We start from the raw sequence: 27,309 nt of genomic DNA on the forward strand, positions 1-27,309 counted from the left end.
CTTATCAGCTGCTGTTATGATCCACAGGAAGTTCTTTTCTTTTTAATTCCCTTTCTTCCTGACCACAGTGTTCTCTGCTGACACCTCCACCGGCTACGTCCTCCACCGGCTCCCGCGATATGCCGCGGCATATCTGGTCGGTCCCGGCGGCTATCAACGGCGGGACCCGCGGCAAATACAGGACATCACCGATCGCAGTGATGCCCTGTATTAACCCTTCAGACGCGGTGATCAAAGCTGACCGCCGTGTCTGAAGTGAAAGTGACCCGGCTGCTCAATCGGGTTGTTCGGGACCGCCGCGGTGAAATCGCAGCATCCCGAACAGCTTACAGGACACCAGGAGGGCCCTTACCTGCCTCCTCGGTGTCCGATCGACGAATGACTGCTCCGTGCCTGAGATCCAGGCAGGAGCAGTCAAGCACCGATAACACTGATCACAGGCGTGTTAATATATGCCAGTGATCAGCATGAGAGATCAGTGTGTGCAGTGTTATAGGTCCCTATGGGAGCAATAACACTGCAAAAAAAAAAAGTGTTTATAAAGGTCATTTAACCCCTTCCCTAATAAAAGTTTGAATCACTCCCCTTTTCCCATAAAAAAATAAAAGTGTAAATAAAAATAAACATGTGTGTTATCACCGCATGCGTAAATGTCCGAACGATAAAAATATATCGTTAATTAAACCGGCGTACACGTAAAAAATTCCAAAGTCCAAAAAAGCTTATTTTTGGTCACTTTTTATACCATTAAAAAATTTATAAAAAGTGATCAAAAAGTCCGATCAAAACAAAAATGGTACCGATAAAAACTTCAGATCACGGCGCAAAAAATTAGTCTTCATACCGCCCTGTACGTGGAAAATAAAAAAGTTATAGGGGTCAGAAGAGGACATTTTTAAATGTATAAATTTTCCTGCATGTAGTTATGATTTTTTCCAGAAGTACGACAAAATGAAACCTATATAAGTAGGGTATCATTTTAACCGTATGGACCTACAGAATAATAAGGTGTCATTTTTACCGAAATATGCACTGCGTAGAAATGGAAGCCCCCAAAACTTACAGAATGGCATTTTTTCTTCAATTTTGTCGCACAATGATTTTTTTTTCCGTTTCGCCGTGAATTTTTGGGTAAAATTACTAATGTGTCTGCAAAGTAGAATTGGTGATGTAAAAAATAAGCCATAATATGGATTTTTAGGTGGAAAATTGAAAGGGTTATGATTTTTAAAAGGTAAGGAGGAAAAAACAAAAGTGCAAAAACTGAAAAACCCTGCGTCCTAAAGGGGTTAATGTGTATCAGAGGATGTCAGTTGTGGGTCAGCTAGCTTCCTTTGAACTTCAGGATAACATCATCACCTACCAGATCCCTTCCAGCTAGCTCCCAGACCCATCCTCAACCAGATCTGTATGCTGCTGCTATTTCTATTTGATCAGGATATACTGTATAGTAGTTATACACCTTCACTAAAACGGTTCATATACTGTTTTTTCCATGCATTCTATTTTGTTTTTTGCCATGAGTTTCCTAACATCATGGCAAAAATGTTGATATTTTACTGCATTGTGCAAATGACTGTAAATAATTTGTTGTAACAGAAAAGGACAAAAATGCTGTAAAAACTTGTGAAAACAGAAAATTTTAAAATGTAAATGCCTAAAGAACTTACTCTTGATAAAAAATTGAGATTATAGGTCAAATAAATTTTGCCTCTTAGCAATATCATAATCAAAATTGCGTGTAGTGTGAAAGGATGCCAGCTCATTTATGAGTCTTAGCTGTTTAGGCTTCTCATTGCTGGAGTCTATCCATGTAAATTGGTTGGCTATATTAGGTGAATAAACCCACCCCCTCTCTTTGCAAAACCAGAGGATTCATTTCAGTTTTGCACTGAACCGGAAACAAACAAGATGGTCCCACGTATATGCAGCGTATTTCACGCTGCACAAAATCTGCTGCAGCAGCGGGAAATACGATGCGTAATCCCCAATCACCATACACACAGGGCTTTCTGGTGGTACCCCTGTGTGTGCAGTGAGTTTCGGAGGCAGGGCCCGGCCGGAGTGACAGTGACATACGGCCCCGCCTCCAAAACTCACTGCACATGTACGGCTGCTGCTGAATAGCCCTGTGTGCATGGTGATCAGGGATTACGAAGCATGAAATACGCTGCTTAATCGGTACGTGGGACCGTACCCTAAAATTCGTGTCTACCACATCATCTACAAAAAGTAAACACAAAGAATACACAAGAACCTCTACATCATTCTCTAATAAGTCTATGCTGCACTTTATAAGAAAATTAAAATCCCAGAGTGCCTCTTTAAATGTACTTTTCTACTTAAACTGGACCCTCAGATCTGCTTCCTGTTGCCATTTACACAATGATGGGATAGTAATACAAATCTTATATGGTTACGAGCAACACATGTAGCAATATTCACACATTCTAACAGCTTTCCAGGTTCTGAGAAGCAATTAGAAGACCTGCATGTACTCATGATTATATTTATGATACATAATAGAGTGATTGTTCTAGGGCCAAGAAGAACTGCAAAACAGTTTAATTATTTCATAACCTGATAAAGTGCCTGAAGTAATTTATAATCCTTAATATTGGAATAGAATGCTTCTTGTTGGTACTGAAATGTTTTCCTTCTTTGGACTTGTAGAGGTTTTATCAACTGGTTTTCGGATGATTTTTTAAAAATAAAATTATGTATAGGTTGCCATACTATGTTATACTATATGGTTAGAGTTTATTTACATTTCTTGTGTATTGGATAATGTAGAGCAAAATTGCCAAATGGTTAACATATAGCCACACTTTGGTCATGGTAAAATCACAGTATTATATTGATGCAACCTTGTTTTTTTTTTTTTTTTCTTTTTCGGATTCTCTTAGAGAATGTTGTGTATCATCTACCAAAAGATAAATTCACAGGTCACAAATTCACCATCAGAAATGACAAATCAATACCAAATCAATAGTTTTATTGATTTTATTTAATCCATAGGTGCAGATTTTACTGTTGGCCCACAGGAAACCTAGAGCAAAATCTGCAACAAATCATTTGTGGATTTAATTGTGGATTTAAACTTCTCCATTGTGGTCTATGAGAAAAATTTGCAACAAAAACGCACAATATACAATAGAAGTTGAAATGCTGCAGATTTAAAAAATCTTTATCGTTGGTCAAATTCTTCACTGGAAACATCCTTGGAACACACTTCCAATTTAACTTGCATTAAGTCCTCAACTAACCCATCCATACACTATTGAAAAAAATCTGTTCATAATCTGAATGTACACTGTGTGCATATTTATAAGACAAATTAGTATTTTGACTATTTCGTCATTCTTCATCTGGACCGTCAAGAGTCATCTCATCAGTCCATTAAACCTTTTTTTTAAATTAGATGTTTCTTGGCCCAGTCTTTCAACTTTTCAACTTACTTGTCTTGTTCAGTGATGTTGGGGTTTAAGCCTCCCTTACCTTGGTCCTGAACATGAGTCCTGAACACCTTGTTCTCCTGGCCACTCCGGGTAGGATGCATTTAGGAAACAAATTAACCTCTTAAGGACGCATGGCATACCTGTACGACCTGTGCCCGCTCCCGTGATATAAAGCTGGGTCACGCGGTGACCCCTCGTCATATCGGGTTGGTCCTGGCGGCTAACGGTAGCTGATCGCGGTGACGCATGCTATTAACCCTTTAAATGTGGCGATCAAAGTTGGATGCGTCTAAAATGGGAAAAAAGCATTCCCGGCAGCTCATTCGGGCTGATCGGGACCACCATTGTGAAACCACGTTGTCCCGATCAGCTAGGACGCCAGTGGAGGGTCCCTTACCTGCCTCCGGCGCGTCCAATCGGCAATTGATTGCTCCAAGTCGGAGATCCAGGCTTGAGCAATCAACTGCCGCTAACACTGATCAATGCAATGCTATGGCATAGCATTGAATAGTGCTGGGAATCAATGTACTGCATGTTATAGTCCCCTATGGGGGCTATAACATTACAAAAAAAGTGTAAAAAATAATTAATAAATAATAAATGATTTAACCCCTTCCCTAATAAAAGATTGAATCACCCCCCGTTTCCCATTTTTTAGAAAACATGTAAATAAAATAGATATAAACATATGTAGCATCGCCGCGTGTGTACATGTCCAAACTATAAAAATATATAATTAAACCGCACAGTCAGTGGCGTACACGTAAAAAAATTCCAAGGTCCGAAATAGTGTATTTTTGGTCACTATTTATACCATAAAAAATTGAATAAAAAGCGATCAAAAAGTCTGATCAAAATAAAACCAATAAAAACTACAGATACCTTTGGGAAGTGTTGAGGAAGGTGGGGGTGGGCCCGAGATTATTGAGTTATATCCAGTTACTGTACACTAATCCGGAGGCGAGTGTAGTGGTGGATGGAATTCCCTCTTACCCATTCAAATTAAGTAGAGGAACAAGACAGGGTTGCCCCCTCTCACCTTTTTTATTTTTTATTTATATTGAACCCCTAGCGGCTTGGATAAGAGATAACAATGTTTATGAGGGATTTGGAGTAAACGGAGAAAGAAATAAGATTTTACTATTTGCAGATGATATTCTCCTTTTTGTAACTAACCCACAAGAAAAAATACACCAGATCATGAAACTGTTTGATGTATTTGCCCCTTTATCGGGGTTGGAGATAAATTGGAGCAAATCTAATATGCTCCCCCTGGATGAAGATATGGGGGAGATGGTAGGAAGATTATCCGTGCTGAAGAAAACTGAATGTTTCCCTTATTTGGGAGTAAAAATAGCAGCCGCAAATGATAAGTTTGTGATTAATAATATACGCCCTCTATTAAATAGTTTAGAGAAGAGAGTAGAAGTATGGATTAAAATGCCCTTCTCGATGTCAGAAAGGATGGCGATAGTAAAAATGGTGGTCCTCCCACAGATCCTGTTCTTTCTTAGTGCCTCGCCAATGTGGATCGGTAAGGGGTGGTACCGGAGGATTGAAGTGATACTGGGTAGACTTCTATGGGGAAGGAAAAGGGTTCGTTTGAAGTACAGATATTTTATGGCCCCTGGAGAGAGGGGGGGGGGCTGGGGATGCCCAATTTTTTCGTTTATTTTTTGGGTGCGCAGTTAGCATGAGTCGTGAATTGGAGGGATTCTAGATATTTGGAAAAGATTGTAGTGGATAAGAAGAAAGATAATATATATGAGGTGTTGGAATTAAATGATTGCGATGAGAATGGTCCAAATAGCACGTTGTTATTGCACAAATTTAGAAGAGTATGGGAAAAATTAAAGGTAGAATTACATATAGAAAATAGTTTTGGGTTTACACCTTTGTGGGGTAACAATAAACTTAAAGAACTTGTGGATTGTGAGTCAAGTTTTTGGGATAGTAAGGGTATAAAACGATTGGATCAAATATTTGATAAAGGACAACTTTTTTCCTTTAGTCACATAAAAAGGGTGTATAATATTAATGATAGTGATTGGCTGTATTATTGGCAGGTTAGCCATGCAGTCCATAACACGATAGACAAAGAGGTGTATGTAACACAGAAACACAATTTGATAGAAGCACTAATTCAAATAGAGCACTTTAAAAAAAAAGGAATATCAATTTTGTATAAGAAACTAAATAATGTTATTGGAATAAGGGGGACTGATAGAATTAAGGAAAAATGGTCTCGGATAGTGGGTACGGTGTCAGAGGATGATTGGGATATTATGGCCCAAAATATAAGCAAGGTTTCTCGCAACATGGAACATAAGATTACACAATTTAAGATATTACACATGACCCACTATTCCGCGCTTCATTTACATAGGATAGGGGTGAAAGCTACGTCACAGTGTGTCAAATGTGGTTTGGAAGAAGCGGATTATCTACATAGTTTTTGGTCGTGCGAGAAGATATCTGTCTTCTGGGAATCTATAATAAAAGAAGTAGAAACTAAAATCCCCGTGAAGGTACCTCGTACGATAGTTTATACTGCTAGGAGCTATAGGTAATATGGGGAAATATGAGTGTCTGTTACATTGAATTCTGTTTTTTGCGAGATTGACCATACTGAGGAATTGGATATCCCCGAAAGAACTGCAGGTAGAGGAATGGAAGGAAGGGTTAAAAACCATGAAAGATAAGGAGTTTAGATGGATGAGGAGCAAGAAGGGTCGAAGAGAATGTAGTAAGATCTGGAATGCATGGTAGACTTAAACTTATTCTTATTTTAATAAATTTTTTTCTCTTTCTTTTCTCTTTCTTTCCTTCCCTCTGTGCCTGAAGGTGGGAGTGGGGTGGGGGGTGATAATAATGAATTGGTATACCTTTTAGATGTAAACAAGTATAAGTTGGTTATATGGTCTTTTTGACTGGTGCTGCTATGCATATCTGAATTGTATACTGTAGTTTTGGTAATTTTACTATCACAATAAAGTGTTAAAATAAAAAAAAAACTACAGATAACTGCGGAAAAATTGAGCCCCCATACATCCCCGTATGCGGAAAAATAAAAAAGTTATAGGGGGCAGAAGAGAACATTTTTAAACGTATTAATTTTCGTGCATGTAGTTATGATTTTTTCCAAAAGTAAGACTAAATCAGACCTATATAAGTAGGGAAATTTGTACTGTGTAGAAACGGAAGCCCCCAAAATATACAAAATGTAATTTTTTCTTCAATTTTGGTGTACAATTATTTTATTTTTTTTGTTTCACCATAGATTTTTGGGTAAAATCATTGATGTCATTACAAAGTAGAATTGGTGGCGCAAAAAATAAGCCATCAAATGGATTTTTAGGTGGAAAATTTAAAGGGTTATGATTTTTAAAAGGTAAGGAGGAAAAAAACGAAAGTGCAACCCTTAAGGGGTTAAGGATAAAAAAAAAAAAAATTTAAACAGTGCAAAGGTGTACATAGCCTGTAAACACCATTTGTCGTTAAGTAAAATTTGGTGGCACATATGCATCCTTCTTTATAAATCATGCACATCTGTGGCTGCTAATACTTACGCCTGTTTCCAGGAGTTTGTGACCCCATCCCTTTTTACAAGTCTTACCCACATGTTGAGTGTGGTATAGAGTTTTTTTCAGGAAACAGCAGAAGGACTTGTCAGAAGCAAAGATCATTGTCAGAATTAATAACAAAGCAATTAATAAGCAATAGCAATAATAAACAGAGCATGTACATCAGCACTTAGAAGCAAAGATTCACTTCAAATAGATTGATAACACTGATGTCATTTGAAGGCGCTGGCAACCAAAAAGACCTGATGAAAAGAATAGCCGCTACCTGTTAACATTAAATGGGCACTCTCATCAAAACTTATTTTTGCAATTGCACTCCTTCTGGTAAATAAAAAATCTTTGTTTTAAAAAAAATTAGCTTTCAATGTTTTGTTTTTAAAAAGCTGACACTAGGTGTCTCCCTACTTATCCAGAGCACATTTTCTCCATCTCTTGCACAGATTTTGGACTCCTGATGGCCTGGCAGAAGTCCAACATCAGGAAATGCTGAGAGGGTGTGTGCAGCCTTATCCAATCATAGCTCGTCTCACACACTTAACTGCTATGGGCTGTGTGTAGCAGAGTAAGGGAGGAAGTTTTCCCCTTTCTGTGAATCTCACTAAGACTGAGCAGAAAATACAGAGCAATATCAAGGTAGAACACTAAAATATAATAAAAATAAAGGCAGGGGGTGGTTTATCATGATCGGGGGCAGTGAACTGGAAGGATTATAAAATTTAACAAGATCATGAGAGGTACTTTTTAAACTGCTGTGGAGTGCAGAGCAGTACATGAGTTTGCTTAGCAATACTGAATTACCAAAATACCAAGCAATGGCCAGCACAGACTGGCCACCAAAAGGAGTAAGAGAGAAATGTACTGGTGCTTTTGACTCTCTACAGTTCTTCTTTTGCTAGAAGGTAGATGAAAACAAAATACTGTAGAAGAGAGCCTATAATTGCTAGGTTAGGGGTTCACTGTAATGCTGTACAGATCACTTTTCAGCAGCATCCTCTTTATCACAAAAACTAAAAGTCTCAACTTAGTTTTTGACTTAGTGGTGAGAATGAAAACTGCAAGATTTCAGTATTATTTTAAAATATAGATAATAAAATTTGAAAATTACAATTAGAAAAAACAAACAATATTTAATAAATATTTTTAACATAAAAACTTGGTTTAAACAATAGGTATTTTTTGGTGACACATTCCCTTTCAGTGTAAAAACTTTTATCCTGGTGTGAATTACAAACAAATCCAATTTCATAACAGCAAACTGTGTAGAAATACTACTTCTATATATACCAAATATAATTATAGCTAGCATTTTAACAGAGAAAAACTACTGTTTAATGTTCTCTTTTGAATGGGAATGGATGAAGGGGAGGGACAAAGGAGAGAAAACGGGGCATCCCTTGTGCCCTTATCAAAATTTTTATGCTAGTATGTAAAAGGTTTAAATCACTGAAACATAGAATGGGTCGGCAGATTAGAACCATTCTGCCCATCTAGTCTGCCCAGTACTCTGAATACTATGAATAGTCCCTGGTCCTATCTTATATAAAGGATAGCCTTATGCCTATCCCATGCATGCTTAAACTCCTCTATATTTACAGCTACCACTTCTACAGGAAGGCTATTCCATGCATCCACTACTCCATCAGTAAAGTAATACTTCCTCATATTGCTTTTAAACCACACACATATGCCAATGTGGCATCGGGGTGTGAGGTGCAGGGTATGTTATAACCCAAGGGGCAGATGTTATTAACCCCTTCATGTCGTGACGCCAGGGCGTGGTTTAGCCTTAACCACCTGAAGCTAATACCGCTGGTCCTGGGCTAGGCATGGGGGAATGAAGACACAGACACCAAGTTACGGACAAATGGTAGCTTTTTGAGGGTAGACAGATGACCCAGTCTATGCAGTACAGCCAATATTCCAAGGAGATGACCAGTGACACAGGGGGACCTCGCAGGCTTGCTGGGACTTGCATTAGTTAGACAGACATTTGGTGCAGGCCACGTGACTAAACAGTAGACATGACTTGACTGGCTTACTTGCAATTGACAGGTGGCTGCAGACTTTAGGCTTGAGACCTCCAATGCTCCGGACACACACTCTGAGATGAGTGGACTGCACTGGACCTCAGGAACTAATAGCATGGAAAGAGAGAGATTGCAGCCCCTCCCCTGGTTTTATAGGGAGGCTGTGCAAGGAGCCCATAGGTCACTTGGGGGGGGGGGGGGGGGTCACATGGTCACTTGTGCCTCCTGGGTAACAATCACATGGTGTAACTTTAATCACATGGTACAAACTATTAAAGGTACAATAAACTTTATAAGTTTTATCAATGGGGATAAAACTGCAGGGGGCCCTGGGGACATAGAGGGACTCTGCCTGACAGGGCAGGAGAAGGGTATGGGGAAACACCATCCCGTACTGGGCCACCACACCAACATCTGAGCACACCAGCAGAGGAGTGTTGTGAGAGGGACCGTATTGCTGTAATAATTAATAGCATTCAACAAATGTAAAAGAATTATGGTGACTTAATAAAACAAAATATATATACTTAATATGTATCTACTAGGACCAGGTGTCAAGTGATACACAGCATCATAATCAAACCACAAAGCAGTCTCTATAGCAACTGCTTCAGTAAAGAGAATTATTCTGGGCACCTCATTCACAGCTACATCATTAGTATGATGACATCTACTCTAGACCAATGTACCCAGCCATATAACCATTTGAATGTTCACTTGTCACATATGGGCAGGGAAGAGTGAAGCCCTGGACTCACCCGCTCCTACTTGCCCTGCCTACTTGCGTACCCACCCTAGGCGATGGGTCCACAACCACGTTGACAGTCCCTGCCTAAATAAGTGCAGGGACTAAAATTGTCAACTTACAATACAAACGGAGGTCATGACATTATGGAACCACACACACTAACAGAAATAATAACTAAACAAACACACAATATGTCCCAGTCCACAAGCCGAGTCAGTACCAAGCGATAACAGGAGAGGAGTCAGAGAGCAGAGCCAGTGGGTCAAATATGCCAGAAATACAAGATACAATACAAATGCTAGCTAGGCATATGAGCTCGGATTGACCCTATTTTCATGGGCTCCACCTCAGGCACAGTTTGGTTATTATACATAGGAAAAGAGAAATATTATGTAGAAAAGTCGGGTATCTACCCACCATATAGATATGTAGCTCCCAGTCTATTAATAGAGAGAAATGGTAAGGGGAGTGAATAAAACATAACTTTTATTTCTATTGCTAAAATAGCAAACATAAAAGTGCATGTTATGTCAGGTGACTAGTTGCGTCTATCCTGAATAAAGACAACTATCCAATACTTCATAAACTGTTAAATGAGTGTGTCACAAAATATCAGTCTGAACAGTATCCTATGCAAACAGAGGATAAACCCATACGGTCAGCGTCAGTGACCTCCTCAGGGAATAAGTGGGTCCTACTAGTATCACAGGATAACATATAGAAACTGTATATAATAAATATCAGACTCAGACTCCATAGAGTACGGGGATACAGAGCCCGTTCTATTATGTTAAATTAATTGTTACAGTATTGAGTAATGGGTTCTGTATGGACCCCTGCTAAACAGTCAAAATCACCCAGCATTGAGAGATCAATTTATGAGACAACTTAAATAATATTGTGCTCAGGGTGTGCTAAAATATAACCTTTAATGATCATGATCATAAAAATCACCAAAATTGTAATGTGCCTGTGCACCCCAAAACCAAACAAAGATCAAACTAATGATACAATTTGCGGCATAAATGCTAGTCCATTAGACAGTCGGGTAGTGTGATACCCCTATCGTCACAGGTACTAGTCTTATCAATCAGCAACACCGGCCCATTGTCCCAGCAGGGACAGATTATGGGTCAGTATGCTCAGGATTTAACCACCAACGCGTTTCTGCCTCACTGTATAGCCAGGCGTCATCAGGGGGGTTATTCACGTTTTAAACCAAAAGTAGATAAATAGCCGTTCAAGGGCAAAACAATATTTGTAAATTAATTAGCTACGACCTGTTGAGAGAAACATGGCAACACTTCATAAGTAGTAATCATGTATTTTGGCATAAGGGGATTTCGTCCCCCAACCTGTAAAGAAAAAATGCACAAATAACAGACACTAGTGTGTTGTGGCCAGTTCTCTATTTTCCCAGGAGTGCCGTCATTGGACCTGCAAAGACAAAAGCGGGACAGGCACAAGCCCGTTCAGTGCTCGCCCTGTGGATAAAGGAGGAGGATGTATGTATACATTCCCCTATTATTACTCACGATTCTGTAGCGTGGACAGCGGGCGATGCACCAACCTGCATGTAGCGCAGGGAGCCGCTAACTGTGGCTCTTACCGCCTAGTATGGCGGGGTGCCAGCGTCTGACGCAGCTTCCGGTCATGAGCGGAAGTATATGTGCGTAGCTCCGCCCACTCTCGCGACGCCGTCACGGAAGTGGGTGCGTGTCAGCAACTACGCTACATATTCCTATTTGCTGCCGCTCATTGATTATAACCGGAGCTAGAGTTCATAGGTGGATCATATAGACAAGTAGACTATGTTTACACCACAATAATAGTTTATAGACTGCCAAGTCAAAGCGTTTAGTAGTCAGCGAGCCCGAATTGGGACCAGAAGCAGGGGTACACCCAATAGGGATAGTATAATATCCAATTCAGTGAATAACATGTCATAAATAATTTCAGAAGAGGAAGCATATATTTATGCTCCTATAGGGTATCTATAGTGTAAGGCTGATATGGGGTGTGTTTGGGTTAAGACTTATCAGGGGAGGTGAAGGATAAAGTTGGGGGCCTAATGAACCTAATCTGGCCCTATATCACCCTAGGGTAAATATGCCCTAAGCCTAGGTGGGGTGGCCGCCCTAAAAAGGGCGGTCCCGCACTGGAACCTCCTATTATTTGGCTATTATACCCTAGATAGGAGATGGCTTCTAACTCCTATAGGACTTACTAAAGTCCTTCCCTCACTACCTGAGTGCCACTCCAACACCCCAATCCAACCAACACTACAGAAAACAACCGAAATTTTGTTGTTCATTGAGCCCTTTGGGTGCCACCGTGTCCAAACGATGGATCCATCGGCACTCACGCTGGAGTAATATTTTATCATTATCACCCCCTCTCTGAGGAGGTGTTAATGTGTCCACTAGTGTTGCTCGCGAATATTCGCAATTCGAATATTATTCGCGAATATCGCATATTCGCGAATTCGCGAATTTCGCGAATATAGCGCTATATATTCGTAATTACGAATATTCGTTTTTTTTTTTTTTTTTTTTTTTTTTCACAGTACACATCACAGTGATCACCCCTCTCTGCTTCCAGCTTGTGTGGTGTAAAGACTTGTGTGGTGTAAAAAAGGCTGTAATACTACTGTGTGAGACTGGCGTGCGAAAATTCGCATATGCGAAAATTAACATATGCTAATTTTCGCATATGCGAATTTCCACATATACTAATTTTCGCATGCACGTATTTTCGCATACGCGAAAATAAAACGAGAATATAACGAATATGTGAATATTCGCGAATATATGACGAATATTCGTCCATATATTCGCGAATATTCGCGAATTCGAATATGGCCTATGCCGCTCAACACTAGTGTCCACACCCACAAATTTTAAACATGTAGGGTCACCATCATGTATTGTATTAATATGGGTGGCGATAGATGTCTCCCTTTTATTTCTAACATCCCCTATATGTTCCAATACTCTCTTTCTAAACTCCCTCAATGTTTTTCCCACATATAACAGAGGGCATGTACAGTGGGCTACATAAATGATGGCTTTGGTTGAACAGTTTATATGGTGTTTTATAGGTATGGGCACTGTTTGTCCAGAGGACAAGGACTTAGTTTTTTCAACATATTGACAAGCACGACAATCCTTCAACTTTACTTAATCTTCCCAACCAGTTGGTAGGGGTATCGCTCACTGGCCGTAGATGACTAGCAACTAGCATATCCCCTAAACTGCGCCCACGTCTGTATGTGATCTGTGGCGTTGGCCTTATTACATCCTGGAGATCGTTGTCCATTTGCAATATGTCCCAGTGTTGTGTAATAATCCTACGTATTTCATTGGACATTTTATCATAGGTACCAATTATCCATGTTTCTCTCAACAGGTAGTAGCTAATTAATTTACAAATATTGTTTTACCCTTGAACGGCTATTTATCTACTTGTGGTTTAAAACGTGAATAACCCCCCTGATGACGCCTGGCTATACAGTGAGGCAAAAACGCGTTGGTGGTTAAATCCTGAGCATACTGACCCATAATCTGTCCCTGCTGGGACAATGGGCCGGTGTTGCTGATTGATAAGACTAGTACCTGTGACGATAGGGGTATCACACTACCCGACTGTCTAATGGACTAGCATTTATGCCGCAAATTGTATCATTAGTTTGATCTTTGTTTGGTTTTGGGGTGCACAGGCACATTACAATTTTGGTGATTTTTATGATAATGATCATTAAAAGTTATATTTTAGCACACCCTGAGCACAATATTATTTAAGTTGTCTCATAAATTGACCCGTTCTATTATGCCATGTGACCTGTAAAAAGAAATACGGGCGTTCCCAGATCTTGGGATACTGTAGATACTGTGCGCATTTTCCGGTATAAGTCCACCCTAGAAGAAATAAACATGCAAAAATGGCCATCAGGCTAGATTCGGCATCCATGCCATACCTGTAAAGTAAAAGCACTATGTGGTACTCACAGTTTCGGCATCAGGATTGTCCTCTTGTGCAACCCGTAGTAGCGGGGAGCCATGCTGCCTCCCCGGCTGCCCAGTGCACATGGAGGGATGCCGCGGCGTGTGACATAATATCCGCCGGCGGGATAAGGGGGTTGAGCTTAACCGGTGACGCATCCACCATTTAACGCTGCAGGTCAGGGGGCGTGTCATCCGCTGTTAGACTTTACAGCGGCTGTCAAGTTGCATGTTAACCCCACAGTTCCCGGTGCCAGACAGTCAAATCTTAGCGATATATCTTTTGCAGATTAATACAAAATAACTGGCTTATTGGCTGCTGCGGAGAACCTCATATATGAGTGACTGAAGCGAGGAATAGTGAAGCGGTTTAACGCTGTATGTGACTACATAGATAAAAGCTACTACTCATATACCCCAAATAGAGTCATTCATATGCCCCTCCCACAGTGAAGAGAATAATGGTAGGTACGTAGCTACAGTTGTAACATATATTTTATATCCATTGACCACTGCGACCGACCCCGCCTAGGCCTAGGGTTTAGAGTAGTCACTGACCAGATTGGAAACATGTCCCTTAGGCCCATGCAATACCCCCTAATCATACACTTTTAGGAGGAGACCCCTGCGCCCCCAATCCCCCAACCATGGCCTCTTTGTTATCTTCTATTTTTTTGAGCTATAGTCCATTCAAATTATCAATATCCCGGGCCTGTGCCGTGTTGTCCTCCTCTACGAGAAGTCTTATTTGTACTGTATTCAACAAAAACATCTGTATTATAATATTTGTTCTTTATTTGTCTGTGCCAATGGATATAAAATATATATTACAACTGTAGCTACGTACCTACCATTATCCTCTTTATGGTGGGAGGGGCATATGAAAGACTTTATATGGGGTATATGAGTAGTAGCTATTATCTATGTAGTCACATACAGCATTAAACCGCTTCACTATTTCTCGCTTCAGTCACTCATATATGAGGTTCTCCGCAGCAGCCAATAAGCCAGTTATTTTGTATAAATCTGCAAAAATATATTGCTAAAATTTGACTGTCTGGCACCGGGAACTGTGGGGTTAACATGCAGCTTGATAGCCGCTGTAAAGTCTAACAGCGGATTACACGCCCCCTGACCTGCGGCGTTGATTGGTGGGCGCGTCATCGGTTAAGCTCCACCCCCTTTCCCCGCCGGCGGATATTACGTCACACGCAGCGGCGTCCCTCCATGTGCACTGGGCAGCCGGTGAGACAGCTGCGGGTTGCACAAGAGGACAATACTGATGCCAAAACCATGAGTAGCACATAGTGCTTTTACTTTACAGGTATGGCATGGATGCCGAATCTAGCCTGATGACCATTTTTGCATGTTTATTTCTTCTAGGGTGGACTTATACTGGAAAAGGCGCACAGTATCTACAGTATCCCAAGATCTGGGAACGCCCGTATTTCTTTTTACAGGTCACATGGCATAATAGAACGGGCTCTGTATCCCCTTACTCTGTGGTGTCTGAGTCTGATATTTATTATATACAGTTTCTATTAGTAGGACCCACTTATTCCCTGAGGAGGTCACTGACGCTGACCGAAACGCGTCGGATTGTATGGATTTATCCTCTGTTTGCATAGGATACTGTTCAGACTGATATTTTGTGACACACTCATTTAACAGTTTATGAAGTATTGGATATTGTCTTTATTCAGGATACAAGCGACTAGTCACCTGACATAACATGCACTTTTATGTTTGCTATTTTAGCAATAGAAATAAAAGTTACGTTTTATTCACTCCCTTTACCATTTCTCACACAGGAAGGAAAAGAGTCAAGCAAAAGAGGAGAATTGGAGAAAGATGAACACTCTCGTTTGCGTACACATAGATTTCTATCTAAATGGACAACTAACGTCATGGCTTGGTCAAGGGTGTCAGGAGAGGGGTAAATCACCAGCATCTGTCTTTTAAGGTGTCGGATAATCCCAATCTAATCTGACAAACTAAAGCTGGGGTGTTCCACCAAGAAGCCATACACCACTTTCTAAAGTCATCACAATGTTCCTCAACAGGTCTGCGACCGTGCTTCAACGTACGCAGCTGAGATTCAGCATATGCAGCTCGGTCTGGTTCTGCGTACAAGAGCCCCAATCCTGCAAACAGTGAATCCACGAAGGTCAACTCAGGGGCATCGGAACCAAGGGAAAATACCCATTCCTGGGGACCCCCTTGCAGAAGAGACATAATAATTCCCACTCTCTGGGCCTCAGTGCCAGAAGAGTAAGGTCTCAGATGGAAGTACAATTTTCACAGAAGGTTTTAAACATTTTTCGGTTACCTGAAAAATGATCTGGGAGACTTACTTGTGGCTCCATGGGTGCAGGGACAGAAATGGATGACAACTGGATATGGGCAGACTCCAACTCCTGGATTCTGGCTAGCAAATCCTGGATTAACTTCTCCTGATCTTGCAGTCTGAGTCATGTTCGTAACTGAAGCTGACGGAGACTCACACTGCAGAAAATTTTCAAGAAAAAAAGAAAAACATTTTGGCAAGTTTTGGGGGGTTTCATTTTTACGCATTGCACTTTATGGCAAAACTGAAATGTTCTCACTATTCTGTTTATTCTGAAAATATGATTTAAACACTACCCATGGTTACATGCTCTACTATTATTGTACTACTTTTACAAAAAGTTAAATCAATGATGGTATATTTTTACATTTACTTAGTTCACTGTGCAGTTTCATTAACATTATATTTCAATAGGTTGGACAATTCCACACAGCTCGATACTAAATATGAAAAAAATGTGATTTCGTTTTTATTGGGTAAGGGGTTTATTCACTTTAAAAAAATAAAAAATGTCATTACTTGCCAGAAGACAGACCATGCAGAGGTATCCAGAGGAATCCATCATCTTGACTCTTCAGACCCCCACAATCCCCCTGCGAATGGTCCAATGAGACCCACCCAAGCCCTGCAAATACTTTAAATGGGGTGAAGGGAGGAGGAAAAAACAAAAGTGCAAAAATGAAAAATGGACTGGTCCTTAACGGGTTAAATTTTTCTAGACGTTCTATGTACATGTATATTAACCCCTTAAGGACGGCGGGCGTATGCATACTCCCCCATTTTAAAGTCCTTAAGGACTGAGGGCGTATGGCTACACCCGTGGGAATTCCGGTCCCCGCCGCTCGGGACCGGACCGGGGTGACTGCTGATATCTATCAGCAGGCACCCTGTGCAAACCCCTGGGGGGGGTCAATTCAGACCAACGATTTGCGGCTTTTCCGGGTCAATCGGGTCTCTGGTGACCCGAAAAAAAAGGGTGAATGGGGCTGTCCGAGCCCCATTCACCCTTACCCAGCAGGAGTGAGGTGGCACGGGTGCCGCCTCACGATCAGGTGATTGATCGGTCGGAACGACCGATCAATCACGACCCTGCTGGGCGGTGATCGGGATGGCGGAGATCGGCGTTGGCAGGGGTCTCCTACCTTGCCCAGGTCCGGCAGGGTCCCAGCGGAAGGATATGGCAGGAGGTGAGGCCTATTCACTTCCTGCTGTTGCTTAGCAACAAATCGCAGCATGCACAGCCAAAGGGCATGCTGGGAGTTGGAGTTTTGCCACAGCTGGAGTTCCAAATACAACTCTTAGCATGCCCTTTGGTAGTCTGTGCATTGTGGGGCTTGTAGTTTTGTAACAGCTGGAGGCACTTTTTTTCTATGAAAAAGTGTGCAGCCAGCTGTTGCAAAACTACATCTCCCAGCATGCAGAGACTACCAAAGGGCATGCCGGGAGTTGTAGCAGTGTGCCTCCAGCTGTTACAAAACTACAACTCCCAGCATGCGGCTGTCAATGCATGCTAATTGTTGCAGTTTTGCAACAGCTGGACACACATTGGTTGTGAAACAGAGTTTGTTAGCTAACTCAGTGTTTTGCAACCAGTGTGCCTCCAGCTGTTGCAAAAATACAACTCCAAGCATGCACTGAGAGACTGTACAAGCTGGGAGTTCTAGTTTTGCAACAGCTGGAGGCACACTGGTTGTGAAACACTGAGTTAAGTAACAAACTCTGTGTTTTGCAACCAATGTGCTTCCATCTGTTGCATTACTACAACTCCCAGCATGTATGGTCTGTCAGTGCATGCTGGGAATTGTAATTTTGCAACAGCTGGAGGTTTGCCCCCCCCCCATGTGAATGTACAGGGTACATTCACACGGGCGCGTTTACAGCGAGTTCTGCTGCAAGTTTGAGATACGGCAAATCTTCTGCCGCAGCTCAAACTCCCAGCGAGAAACTCATTGTAAACCTGCGCCCGTGTGAATGTATCCTAAAAACACTACATTAACACATAATAAAGGGTAAAACACTACATATACACATAACCATAGTGCCCCCCCCCCCCTCCAATAAAAAAATAAAACGTATTGTACGGCGTTTTTTCCAAAACAGAGCCTCCAGCTGTTGAAAAACAACAACTCACAGTATTGCCAAAAGCCACTGACTGTCAAGGCATGCTGGGAGTTTTGCAACAGCTGGAGCCACCCTGTTTGGGAAACACTGCCGTAGGGTATTTTTGTGGCGGATTCAAATACCCTATTTAGTCCTCAAATGCGCATGGTGCTTTCTGACTTTGGAGCCCTGTCGTATTTCAAGGAAAGAGTTTAGGGCCACATATGGGGTATCTCCGTACTCTGGCTTTTTCTCCTTTTACCCCTTATGAAAAGGTAAAGTTGGGGTCCTCACCAGCATGTTAGTGTAAAAAAATGTTTTTTTTACCCTAACATGCTGGTGTTGCCCCATACTTTTAATTTTCACAAGCGGTAAAAGGAAAAAAAGACCCCCAAAATGTGTAACACAATTTCTCCTGAGTACAGAACTACCCCATATGTGGGCGTTAAGTGCTCTGGGAGCTCACAACATGGCTCAGAAGTGAGAGCATGCCATGTACATTTGAGGTCTAAATTGGTGATTTGCACAGGGGTGGCTGATTTTACAGCGGTTCTGACATAAAAGCAAAACAATAAATACCCAGCTGTGACCCCATTTTGGAAACTACACCCCTCACGGTATGTAACAAGGGGTATAGTGAGCCCTAACACCCCACAGGTGTTTGACAAATTTCCGTTAAAGTTGGATGTGAAAATGAAAAAAATAAATGTTTTTCACTAAAATGTTGGTGTTACCCTACATTTTTCATTTTCACAAAGGAGAATAGGAAAAAGCCCCCCAAAATGTGTAGCCCCATTTCTTCTGAGTAAGAACATACCCCATATGTGGATGTAAAGTGCTCTGCTGGCGCACTACAATGCTCAGAAGAGAAGGAGCGCCATTGGGCTTCTCGAGAGAAAATGTGTCCGAAATTTAACCCCTTAAGGACCGGAGGTTTTTCCGTTTTTGCATTTTCGTTTTTTGCTCCTTGCCTTTAAAAAATCATAACTCTTTCAAATTTACACCTAAAAATCCATATGATGGCTTATTTTTTGCGCCACCAATTCTACTTTGTAATGACGTCAGTCATTTTGCCCAAAAATCTATGGTGAAGCGGGAAAAAAAATCATTGTGCGACAAAATTGAAAAAAAAACGCTGTTTTGTAACTTTTGGGGGCTTCCGTTTCTACGTAGTACATTTTTCGGTAAAAATGACACCTGATATGTATTCTGTAGGTCCATACGATTAAAATGATACCCTACTTATGTAGGTTTGATTTTGTCGGACTTTTGGAAAAAATCATAACTACATGCAGGAAAATTAATACGTTTAAAATTGTCATCTTCTGACCCCTATAACTTTTTTATTTTTCCGTGTATGGGGCGGTATGAGGGCTCATTTTTTGCGCCGTGATCTGAAGTTTTTAACGGTACCATTTTTGCATTGATAGGACTTATTGATCACTTTTTATTCATTTTTAAATGATATAAAAAGTTACCAAAAATGCACTATTTTGGACTTTGGAATTTTTTTGCGTGCACGCCATTGACCGAGCGGTTTAATTAATGATATATTTTTATAATTCGGACATTTCCGCACGCGGTGATACCACATATCTTTATTTTTATTTTTATTTACACTGTGTTTTTTTTTTATTGGAAAAGGGGGGTGATTCAAACTTTTAATAGGGGAGGAGTTAAATGATCTTTATTCACTTTTTTTTTCACTTTTTTTTTGCAGTGTTATAGGTCCCATAGGGACCTATAACACTGCACACACTGATCTTCTATGTTGATCACTGGTTTCTCATAAGAAACCAGTGATCAACGATTCTGCCGCATGACTGCTCATGCCTGGATCTCAGGCACTGAGCAGTCATTCGGCGATCGGACAGCGAGGAGGCAGGAAGGGGCCCTCCCGCTGTCCTGTCAGCTGTTCGGGATGCCGCGATTAGCCGCGGCTATCCCGAACAGCCCGACTGAGCTAGCCGGGAACTTTCACTTTCACTTTTAGCCGCGCGGCTCAGCTTTGAGCGCGCGGCTAAAGGGTTAATAGCGCGCGGCGCCGCGATCGGCGCTGCGCGCTATTAGAGGCGGGTCCCGGCTTCACTATGACGCCGGGCCCGCCATGATATGACGCGGGGTTACTGTGTAACCCCGCGTTATATCAGAAGAGAAGGACCAATGACGTACCGGTACGTCCTTGGTCCTTAAGGGGTTAAGGCCATGTGTGTTTACAAAGCCCCCATAGTGCCAGAACAGTGGACCCCCCCCCCACATGGGACCCCATTTTGGAAACTGCACCAAAAATTTTTTTTTCATTTGCACAGCCCACTGTTCCAAAGATCTGTCAAACGGCAGTGGGGTGTAAATGCTCACTGCACCCCTTATTAAATTCTGTGAGGGATGTAGTTTCCAAAATAGGGTCAGATGTGGGGGGGGGTCCACTGTTCTGACACCACGGGGGGCTTTGTAAACGCACATGGCCCTGACTTCCATTCCAAACAAATTCTCTCGCCATAAGCTCAATGGCGCTCCTCTTCTGAGCATTGTAGTTCGCCCGCAGAACACTTTACATCCATATATGGGGTATTTCCATACTCAGAAGAAATGGGGTTACACATTTTGGGAGGCTTTCTCTCCAATTACCCCTTGTGAAAATGAAAAATTTGGGGTAAAACCAGAATTTTCACGTCCAACTTTAGCGAAATTTGTCAAGCACCTGTGGGGTGTTACGGCTCACTGTACCCCTTGTTACGTTCCTTGAGGGGTGTAGTTTCCAAAATAGCATGCCATGTGTGTTTTTTTTGCTGTTCTGGCACCATAGGGGCTTTCTAAATGTGACATGCCCCTCAAAAACCATTTCAGCAAAATTCACTCTCCAAAATCCCATTGTTGCTCCTTCCCTTCTGAGCCCTCTACTGCGCCCGCCGAACACTTGACATACACATATGAGGTATTTCCTTACTCGAGAGAAATTGAGTTACATATTTTGTTTTGTTTTTTCTCCTATAACCCCTTGTAAAAATGTAAAAGTTGGGGGGAAACCAGCATTTTAGTGAAAAAAAATAAAAATTCATTTACACATCCAACTTTAACAAAAAGTCATCAAACACCTGTAGGGTGTTAAGGCTCACTGGACCCTTTGTTACGTGCCTTGAGGGGTGTAGTTTCCAAAATGGTATGCCATGTGGGGTTTTCTGCTGTTCTGGCACCATAGGGGCTTCCTAAATGTGACATGCCCCGCAAAAACCATTTCAGCAAAATTCACTCTCCAAAATCCCATTGTTGCACCTTCCCTTCTGAGCCCTCTACTGCGCCCGCTGAACACTTGACATACACATATGAGGTATTTCCTTACTCGACAGAAATTGGGTTACAAATTTTGTGGGGCTTTTTCTCCTTTTATCCCTTGTAAAATTTGAAAAAATGAGTCTACAAGAACATGCAAGTGTAAAAAATGAAGATTTTGAATTTTCTCCTTTACCTTCCTGTGAAAGACCTAAAAGGTTAACACACTTTCTGAATGTCATTTTGAATACTTAAAGGGGTGCAGTTTTTATAATGGGGTCATTTGGGGGGTATTTCTTATATGAAGACCCCTCAAATCCACTTCGAAACTGAACTGGTTCCTGAAAAATTCAGATTTTGAAAATTTTGTGAAAAAATTGGAAAATTGCTGCTGAACTTTGAAGCCCTCTGATGTCTTCCAAAAATAAAAACATGTCAACTTTATGATGCCAACATAAAGTAGACATATTGTATATGTGAATCAATATATAATTTATTTGGAATATTCATTTTCTTTACAAGCAGAGAGTTTCAAAGTTAGAAAAATGCAACATTTTCAAAATGTTCATGAAATTTGGGGATTTTTCACCAAAAAAGGATGCAAGTAACAACGAAAATTTACCACTGTGTTAAAGTACAATATGTCACGAAAAAACTATCTCGGAATCAAAACAATCGGTAAAAGTATCCCAGAGTTATGAATGCTTAAAGTGACAGTGGTCAGAATTGCAAAAAACGGCTCAGTCCTTAAGGTGAAAAAGGGCTCAGTCCTTAAGGGGTTAAATGTCATGCCTGTTTGTATGGAGTTGGCACAGAAGCTACCAGCATCAAAGTTTACTCCATTGTTAATTTTTTAACCTCTTCTATGTCAAGGTGAGTAGAAATTGTGGCATTTACGGGGTTACTCAACAGGTGCTGGATCTGTCATGCCTCCAATCTGCTCTCCAGCATCACATTCAATTAGTTATCATGCCAGCCAGGGGCTTTCTGAGGACCTTGGTGACTGCCATGTTAAAGCTACTATTATAGCTTGCCCATTGACAGGTAGTTTTAGTAGACTGCCAAAATTGTATTACAGTGTATTGTACATATGATTTAAAAGATTGCTTGTATAAGTCCTCCTAGAAGACTGAAAAAAGTGTAAAAAAAAAAGTAAACAAAATATAAAGAAAAGGTTCAAATCACCTCCCCCCATTATTTGAATTAATAAATCTATCCCTATCCCTGCCAAAATAAACATAATTAATTACAGCAACCTTCTCCTCTAAACAAGGATCGAGGAACCAGCTTATAACAGGGCACATGCCCCTGAAAAAAGGTTTACTGACTAACACTCTCCCAAGCAAGAGGTAGCATTGGCAAAGTAGAATCATGACTTGAGAGGAACTCTCCAAGTGTCAAGACTTGAGTTGAGAGAGCTGAGCCAGGCTAGCCTGGATTTGACCCAAATTTGGGGTTTTGCTTGGCTTGCTGAACTTCAAAACTTTTTCTGTTTCAGCTGCAACAGACTGGTAAAATGGTAAAAAAAATCATGGAACACATGGCTTTTTGGTGCTCAGAGGAAACAGGAAGCACAAGGGGCAATGAAATGATGTCATGGTGACCAACATATCACATGATTACCCAGGTTATTATATGATTTACTGGTTTAAGTGTCAATCAGCTCAAAGGGGAATAGGAGACAGCAAGAGGAGTTGGGGTTTTACACAGTGTATTGTACATATGATTAAAAAGATTGCTTGTATAAGTCCTCCTAGAAGACTGAAAAAAGTGTAAAAAAATAAATAAAAAGTAAACAAAATATTTAGAAAAAGGTTCAAAGCACCTCCCCCCATTATTTGAATTAATAAATCTACCCCTACCAAAATTAACATAATTAATTACAGCAGCCTTCTCCTCTAAACATGGATCTAGGAACCAGCTTATAACAGGACACGTCTCCCTGAAAAAATGTTTACTGACCAGCACTCTCCCAAGCAAGAGGTCGCATTGGCCAAGTAGAATCATGACTTGAGAGAAACTCTCCAAGTGTCAAGACATGAGTTGATAGAGCTGAGCCAGGCAAACCTGTATTCAACCTAAATTTCGTGTTTTGCCTGGCTTGCCGAACTTCACAACTTTTACTGGTTAAGCTGCAACTGACATTCGTTGTTCATGTATGTTAAATGTTATGCCTGTTTGTATGAAAGAAGCTACCAGCATCAAAGATCACTCCATTGTTAGTTTTTTAACATCTTTGATGCCAAGGTGAGTAGAAATTGTGGCATTTATGGGGTTACTCAACCGGTGCTGGTTCTGTCATGCCTCCAATCTTCTCCCCAGCATCACATTCAATTAGTTGTCATGCCAGCCAGGGGCTTTCTGAGGACCTTGGTGACTGCCATGTTAAATCTACTATTATAGCTTGCCCATTGACAGGTAGTTTTAGTAGACTGGCAACATTGTATTACAGTGTATTATACATATGTTTAAAAAGATTGCTTGTATGAGTCATCCTAAAAGACTAAAAAAAGTGTAAAAAAAAAATGGGATGGTGGGGGTAACTTACAAACTTCATCCCTGGGGATGGTTAGGATAAAGATTTTACCATTTATAATGTGTTGACAAGTATAATATATGGGGAAATACCATGCTTGGTTCCATTTAAAGAGGTTTTCTGATCCCAAATTCAAGAGACCCTAGGATCTCCTACATTCCTTGTCCTAATTTGATCCACATACCTTATTTTCTGTATTTGAGCTCTCTATCATGCTGCACTCCCTTTCCCAAGGGTGCAGCATGTATAGTAGCATGTTTATATGTTTTTTTTTTTAAATTTTTTATATTTAATTCTTTATTTTCTTATCACATATAGAATTGAACAATAAGAAGCACATATGTACAAAACAAATAAAAATTCATATTGCACAAATATACTGTATGCTCCCAGCTGTCCTCAATAATTATCCATACCCCCCACCTCCATCCCCTACCACCATGCCCAGGAAGCACCAACTGCGGACCAACAAAAAAGCAGAAAAAAAAGAAACAAATTTATAAATTCATTTAACCCTTCTATTCATTTTTTTGTAAAAACCACTGTCCAACTCTTCTTTACCATATCCACGTTCTCCCTTTTCCTGCTAGAACATAAAATTATTTCATAACATCCAATCTTGTCCATTATTGCAACCCATGATTCTAGCTGATGAATATTTCTAGCAAATCAATGTCTCATAATCAGTAGTCTACCAAAAAAAAGAGCTTTAGCTATAATTTTACCTACCGTATTTCTTTGTTTCCGCAAAAATAAATACTTTGGGATCCAGAATAACGCTACAGTTTATTCTCTTTTGAATAATTTCTGCAATAGCTTCCCATAGCACTACCACTTTTCTACAACTCCATATCATATGTAATATATCCACTTCTGATAAACCACATCTGGGACATTTAGAATCTTGTTGCAGGCCCCTTCTGTACATTTTTTACAGAGAATTATAGTTGGTGGTTAATTTTGAACTGTACTAATTGATGACTTTCACTAATCAGATAATTTGTGGGGCTTTTCAATATGTTTTCCCATTCCATATTTGATAAAGGGCCAAGTTCTTTTTCCCAATTTGATTTGCTAATCATAATTTCCTTGTCTCCCTTTTGACCCATAATTATGTTATAGAAAACTGATACACTACTGTGTTTATCATCGGCAAGATGTAAGAGGCGGGGGAACGGAGAGGAGGATGGGGACCCGGAACAAGCTGTTTCGTGCGGTGATGTGCACTTCCTCTAGCCGGAAATGGCGTCTTCCGGCGCTGCTCCTAATATATCAGACAGGAACGCCGAGGCAACATAAATAACAAACACAGTGAGTATTACAACAATTATAGTGAAAAGACAACTATACAAAGTATACTGTCTACGATTAATAATGTGAAATTTATAGAAATGCACCAAATTCGTTGCAGTCATTAAGACCTGCGTTGCTTGTGGCGTTCAGGCGTGCAATCCAGCGGGCTTCTTGCTGTAGGAGGAGTCGGAAGAGTGCCACATATGGGATATTTCTGTACTTGGGAGAAATTGCACTACAAATTTGGGGGGGCTTTTTCTCCTTTTACCCCTTATGAAAAGGAAAAGTTGGGGTCTACACCAGCCTGTTAGTGTAAAAAAATAATGTTTACACCAACATGCTGGTGTTGCCCTTTACTTTTTATTTTCACAAGAGGTAAAAGGAAAAAAAGACCCCCAAAATTTGTACAGAAATACCCCATATGTGGGCGTAAAATGCTCTGCGGGCGCACAACAAGGCTCAGGAGTGAGAGCGCACTATGTACATTTGAGGCCTAAATTGGTGATTTGCACAGGGGTGGCTGATTTTACAGCGGTTCTGACATAAACGCAAAAAAATAAATACCCACGTGACCCCATTTTGGAAACTACACCCCTCACGGAATGTAACAAGGGGTATAGTGAGCCTTAACACCCCACAGGTGTTTGACGAATTTTCATTAAAGTTGGATGGGAAAATAAAAAAAAATATAAAATTTAACTAAAATGCTGGTGTTACCCTAAATTTTTCATTTTCACAAGGAAAAATAGGAAAAAAGACCCCAAAATTTGTAAGTATATAAATACCCCATATGTGGATGTTAAGTGCTCTGAGGGCGAACTACAATGCTCAGAAGAGAAGGAGTGCCATGTCATCTGCACATAAGAGAATTTTATCAGAAGGACTCAAAGGGCCAAATCCTGCAAATGGAACATGTTCCCTTATCCATACTGACAGGCTCAACAAAAAGCAAAAACAAAATTGGTGATAGAGGGCAACCCTGACGCGTACCTCTAAATAGTGTAAATACATCAGAAAAAGACCCATTAATACTGACTCTCGCCATTGGCCCATAATATAATTTTATCATTCTCAAAAATGTAGACCCAATGCCCATCCCAATTAAGACCTTCCATAGGAACTCCCACTCCACCCTATCAAATGCTCTTTCAGCATCCAATGAAAGGATGGAGTGGGAGCCCAACCAGCCACCCACCCCATTGAATCGCCGTGAAGGCCTTATGAAAAAACATTTCTACCCGGTATGAAACCACTTTGGGCTTCGTTAATTACCTCCCTCAGAGGATCTCTGAGACTGAGAGCGAGAATCTTAGAAAACAATTATGACGTCCGTATTCAGCAACGAAATTGGACGATATGACTCACATTCACATTCGAGGGTCTTTATTTTTCTTATAAATTAAAATTTTATGGCAGACAGGAGGCTCGTATCAAATGCATTATCCTTCTTTATTCAGCCCAATAGCAGAAAGAAATGCAATGTAATGTAATACCAAAAGAAAAAAGGGTAGTGCTGGTCACCTAGCAACCATCTACACCCCCTTTTACATTCCACCAATCCTATTCCGACTTGCTCCATATTAACCGAATCCAGCTCCACCTCCTCCTCTTTCTTTCTGCTCAGTAGCAGAGGCAACATCAGATAAGTATATGCTCCTAGTTGTTTTAGGTTTCTGGTGGCTAGAAGGGTTCTATCTTCTTCTGCCACTCTCAAATCTTTCTACTCTCCCTATTATAGTTATTCCGGCGTAGATACTTCATACGCCGGATTCTGTTTTCTTTTCTGTACCTGTACATTTACATCTTGTGCTTTATCCCTCCCTGGCGCTAGCGCTGTATTTCTCTTCCCCCCCTTCCCGGCCCTTGCCGGTGTTCGGGCGGTTTTTCCCTATTAAGTTAATTTTCGCATACCTGTCCTTGGCTGCGCCATTGCGGTGACGTCGGC

The 27,309-nt window shown here is 40.9% G+C and overlaps 1 protein-coding gene across 7 annotated transcripts in view; it reads right to left on the reverse strand.

Moving 5' to 3' along the window:
* CDS1 (CDP-diacylglycerol synthase 1) overlaps positions 1-27,309 on the reverse strand; it is a 429,921-nt gene that overhangs the window by 127,389 nt on the left and 275,223 nt on the right. For 5 of the 7 annotated variants that reach the window (XM_056568773.1, XM_056568774.1, XM_056568770.1 and 2 more), the window contains one exon: positions 16,173-16,323. In XM_056568773.1, coding sequence (XP_056424748.1) covers positions 16,173-16,184 — 12 coding nt within the window. In that variant the 5' untranslated portion in view covers positions 16,185-16,323. Of the gene's footprint in view, positions 1-9,081; positions 9,202-16,172; positions 16,324-16,684; positions 16,800-27,309 lie in introns of those variants that run through there. The other 2 variants (XM_056568772.1, XM_056568768.1) reach the window with 2 other exon arrangements.

The sequence above is a fragment of the Hyla sarda genome, chromosome 1 (assembly GCF_029499605.1).
Source record: "Hyla sarda isolate aHylSar1 chromosome 1, aHylSar1.hap1, whole genome shotgun sequence".
NCBI classification, from domain to species: domain Eukaryota; kingdom Metazoa; phylum Chordata; class Amphibia; order Anura; family Hylidae; genus Hyla; species Hyla sarda.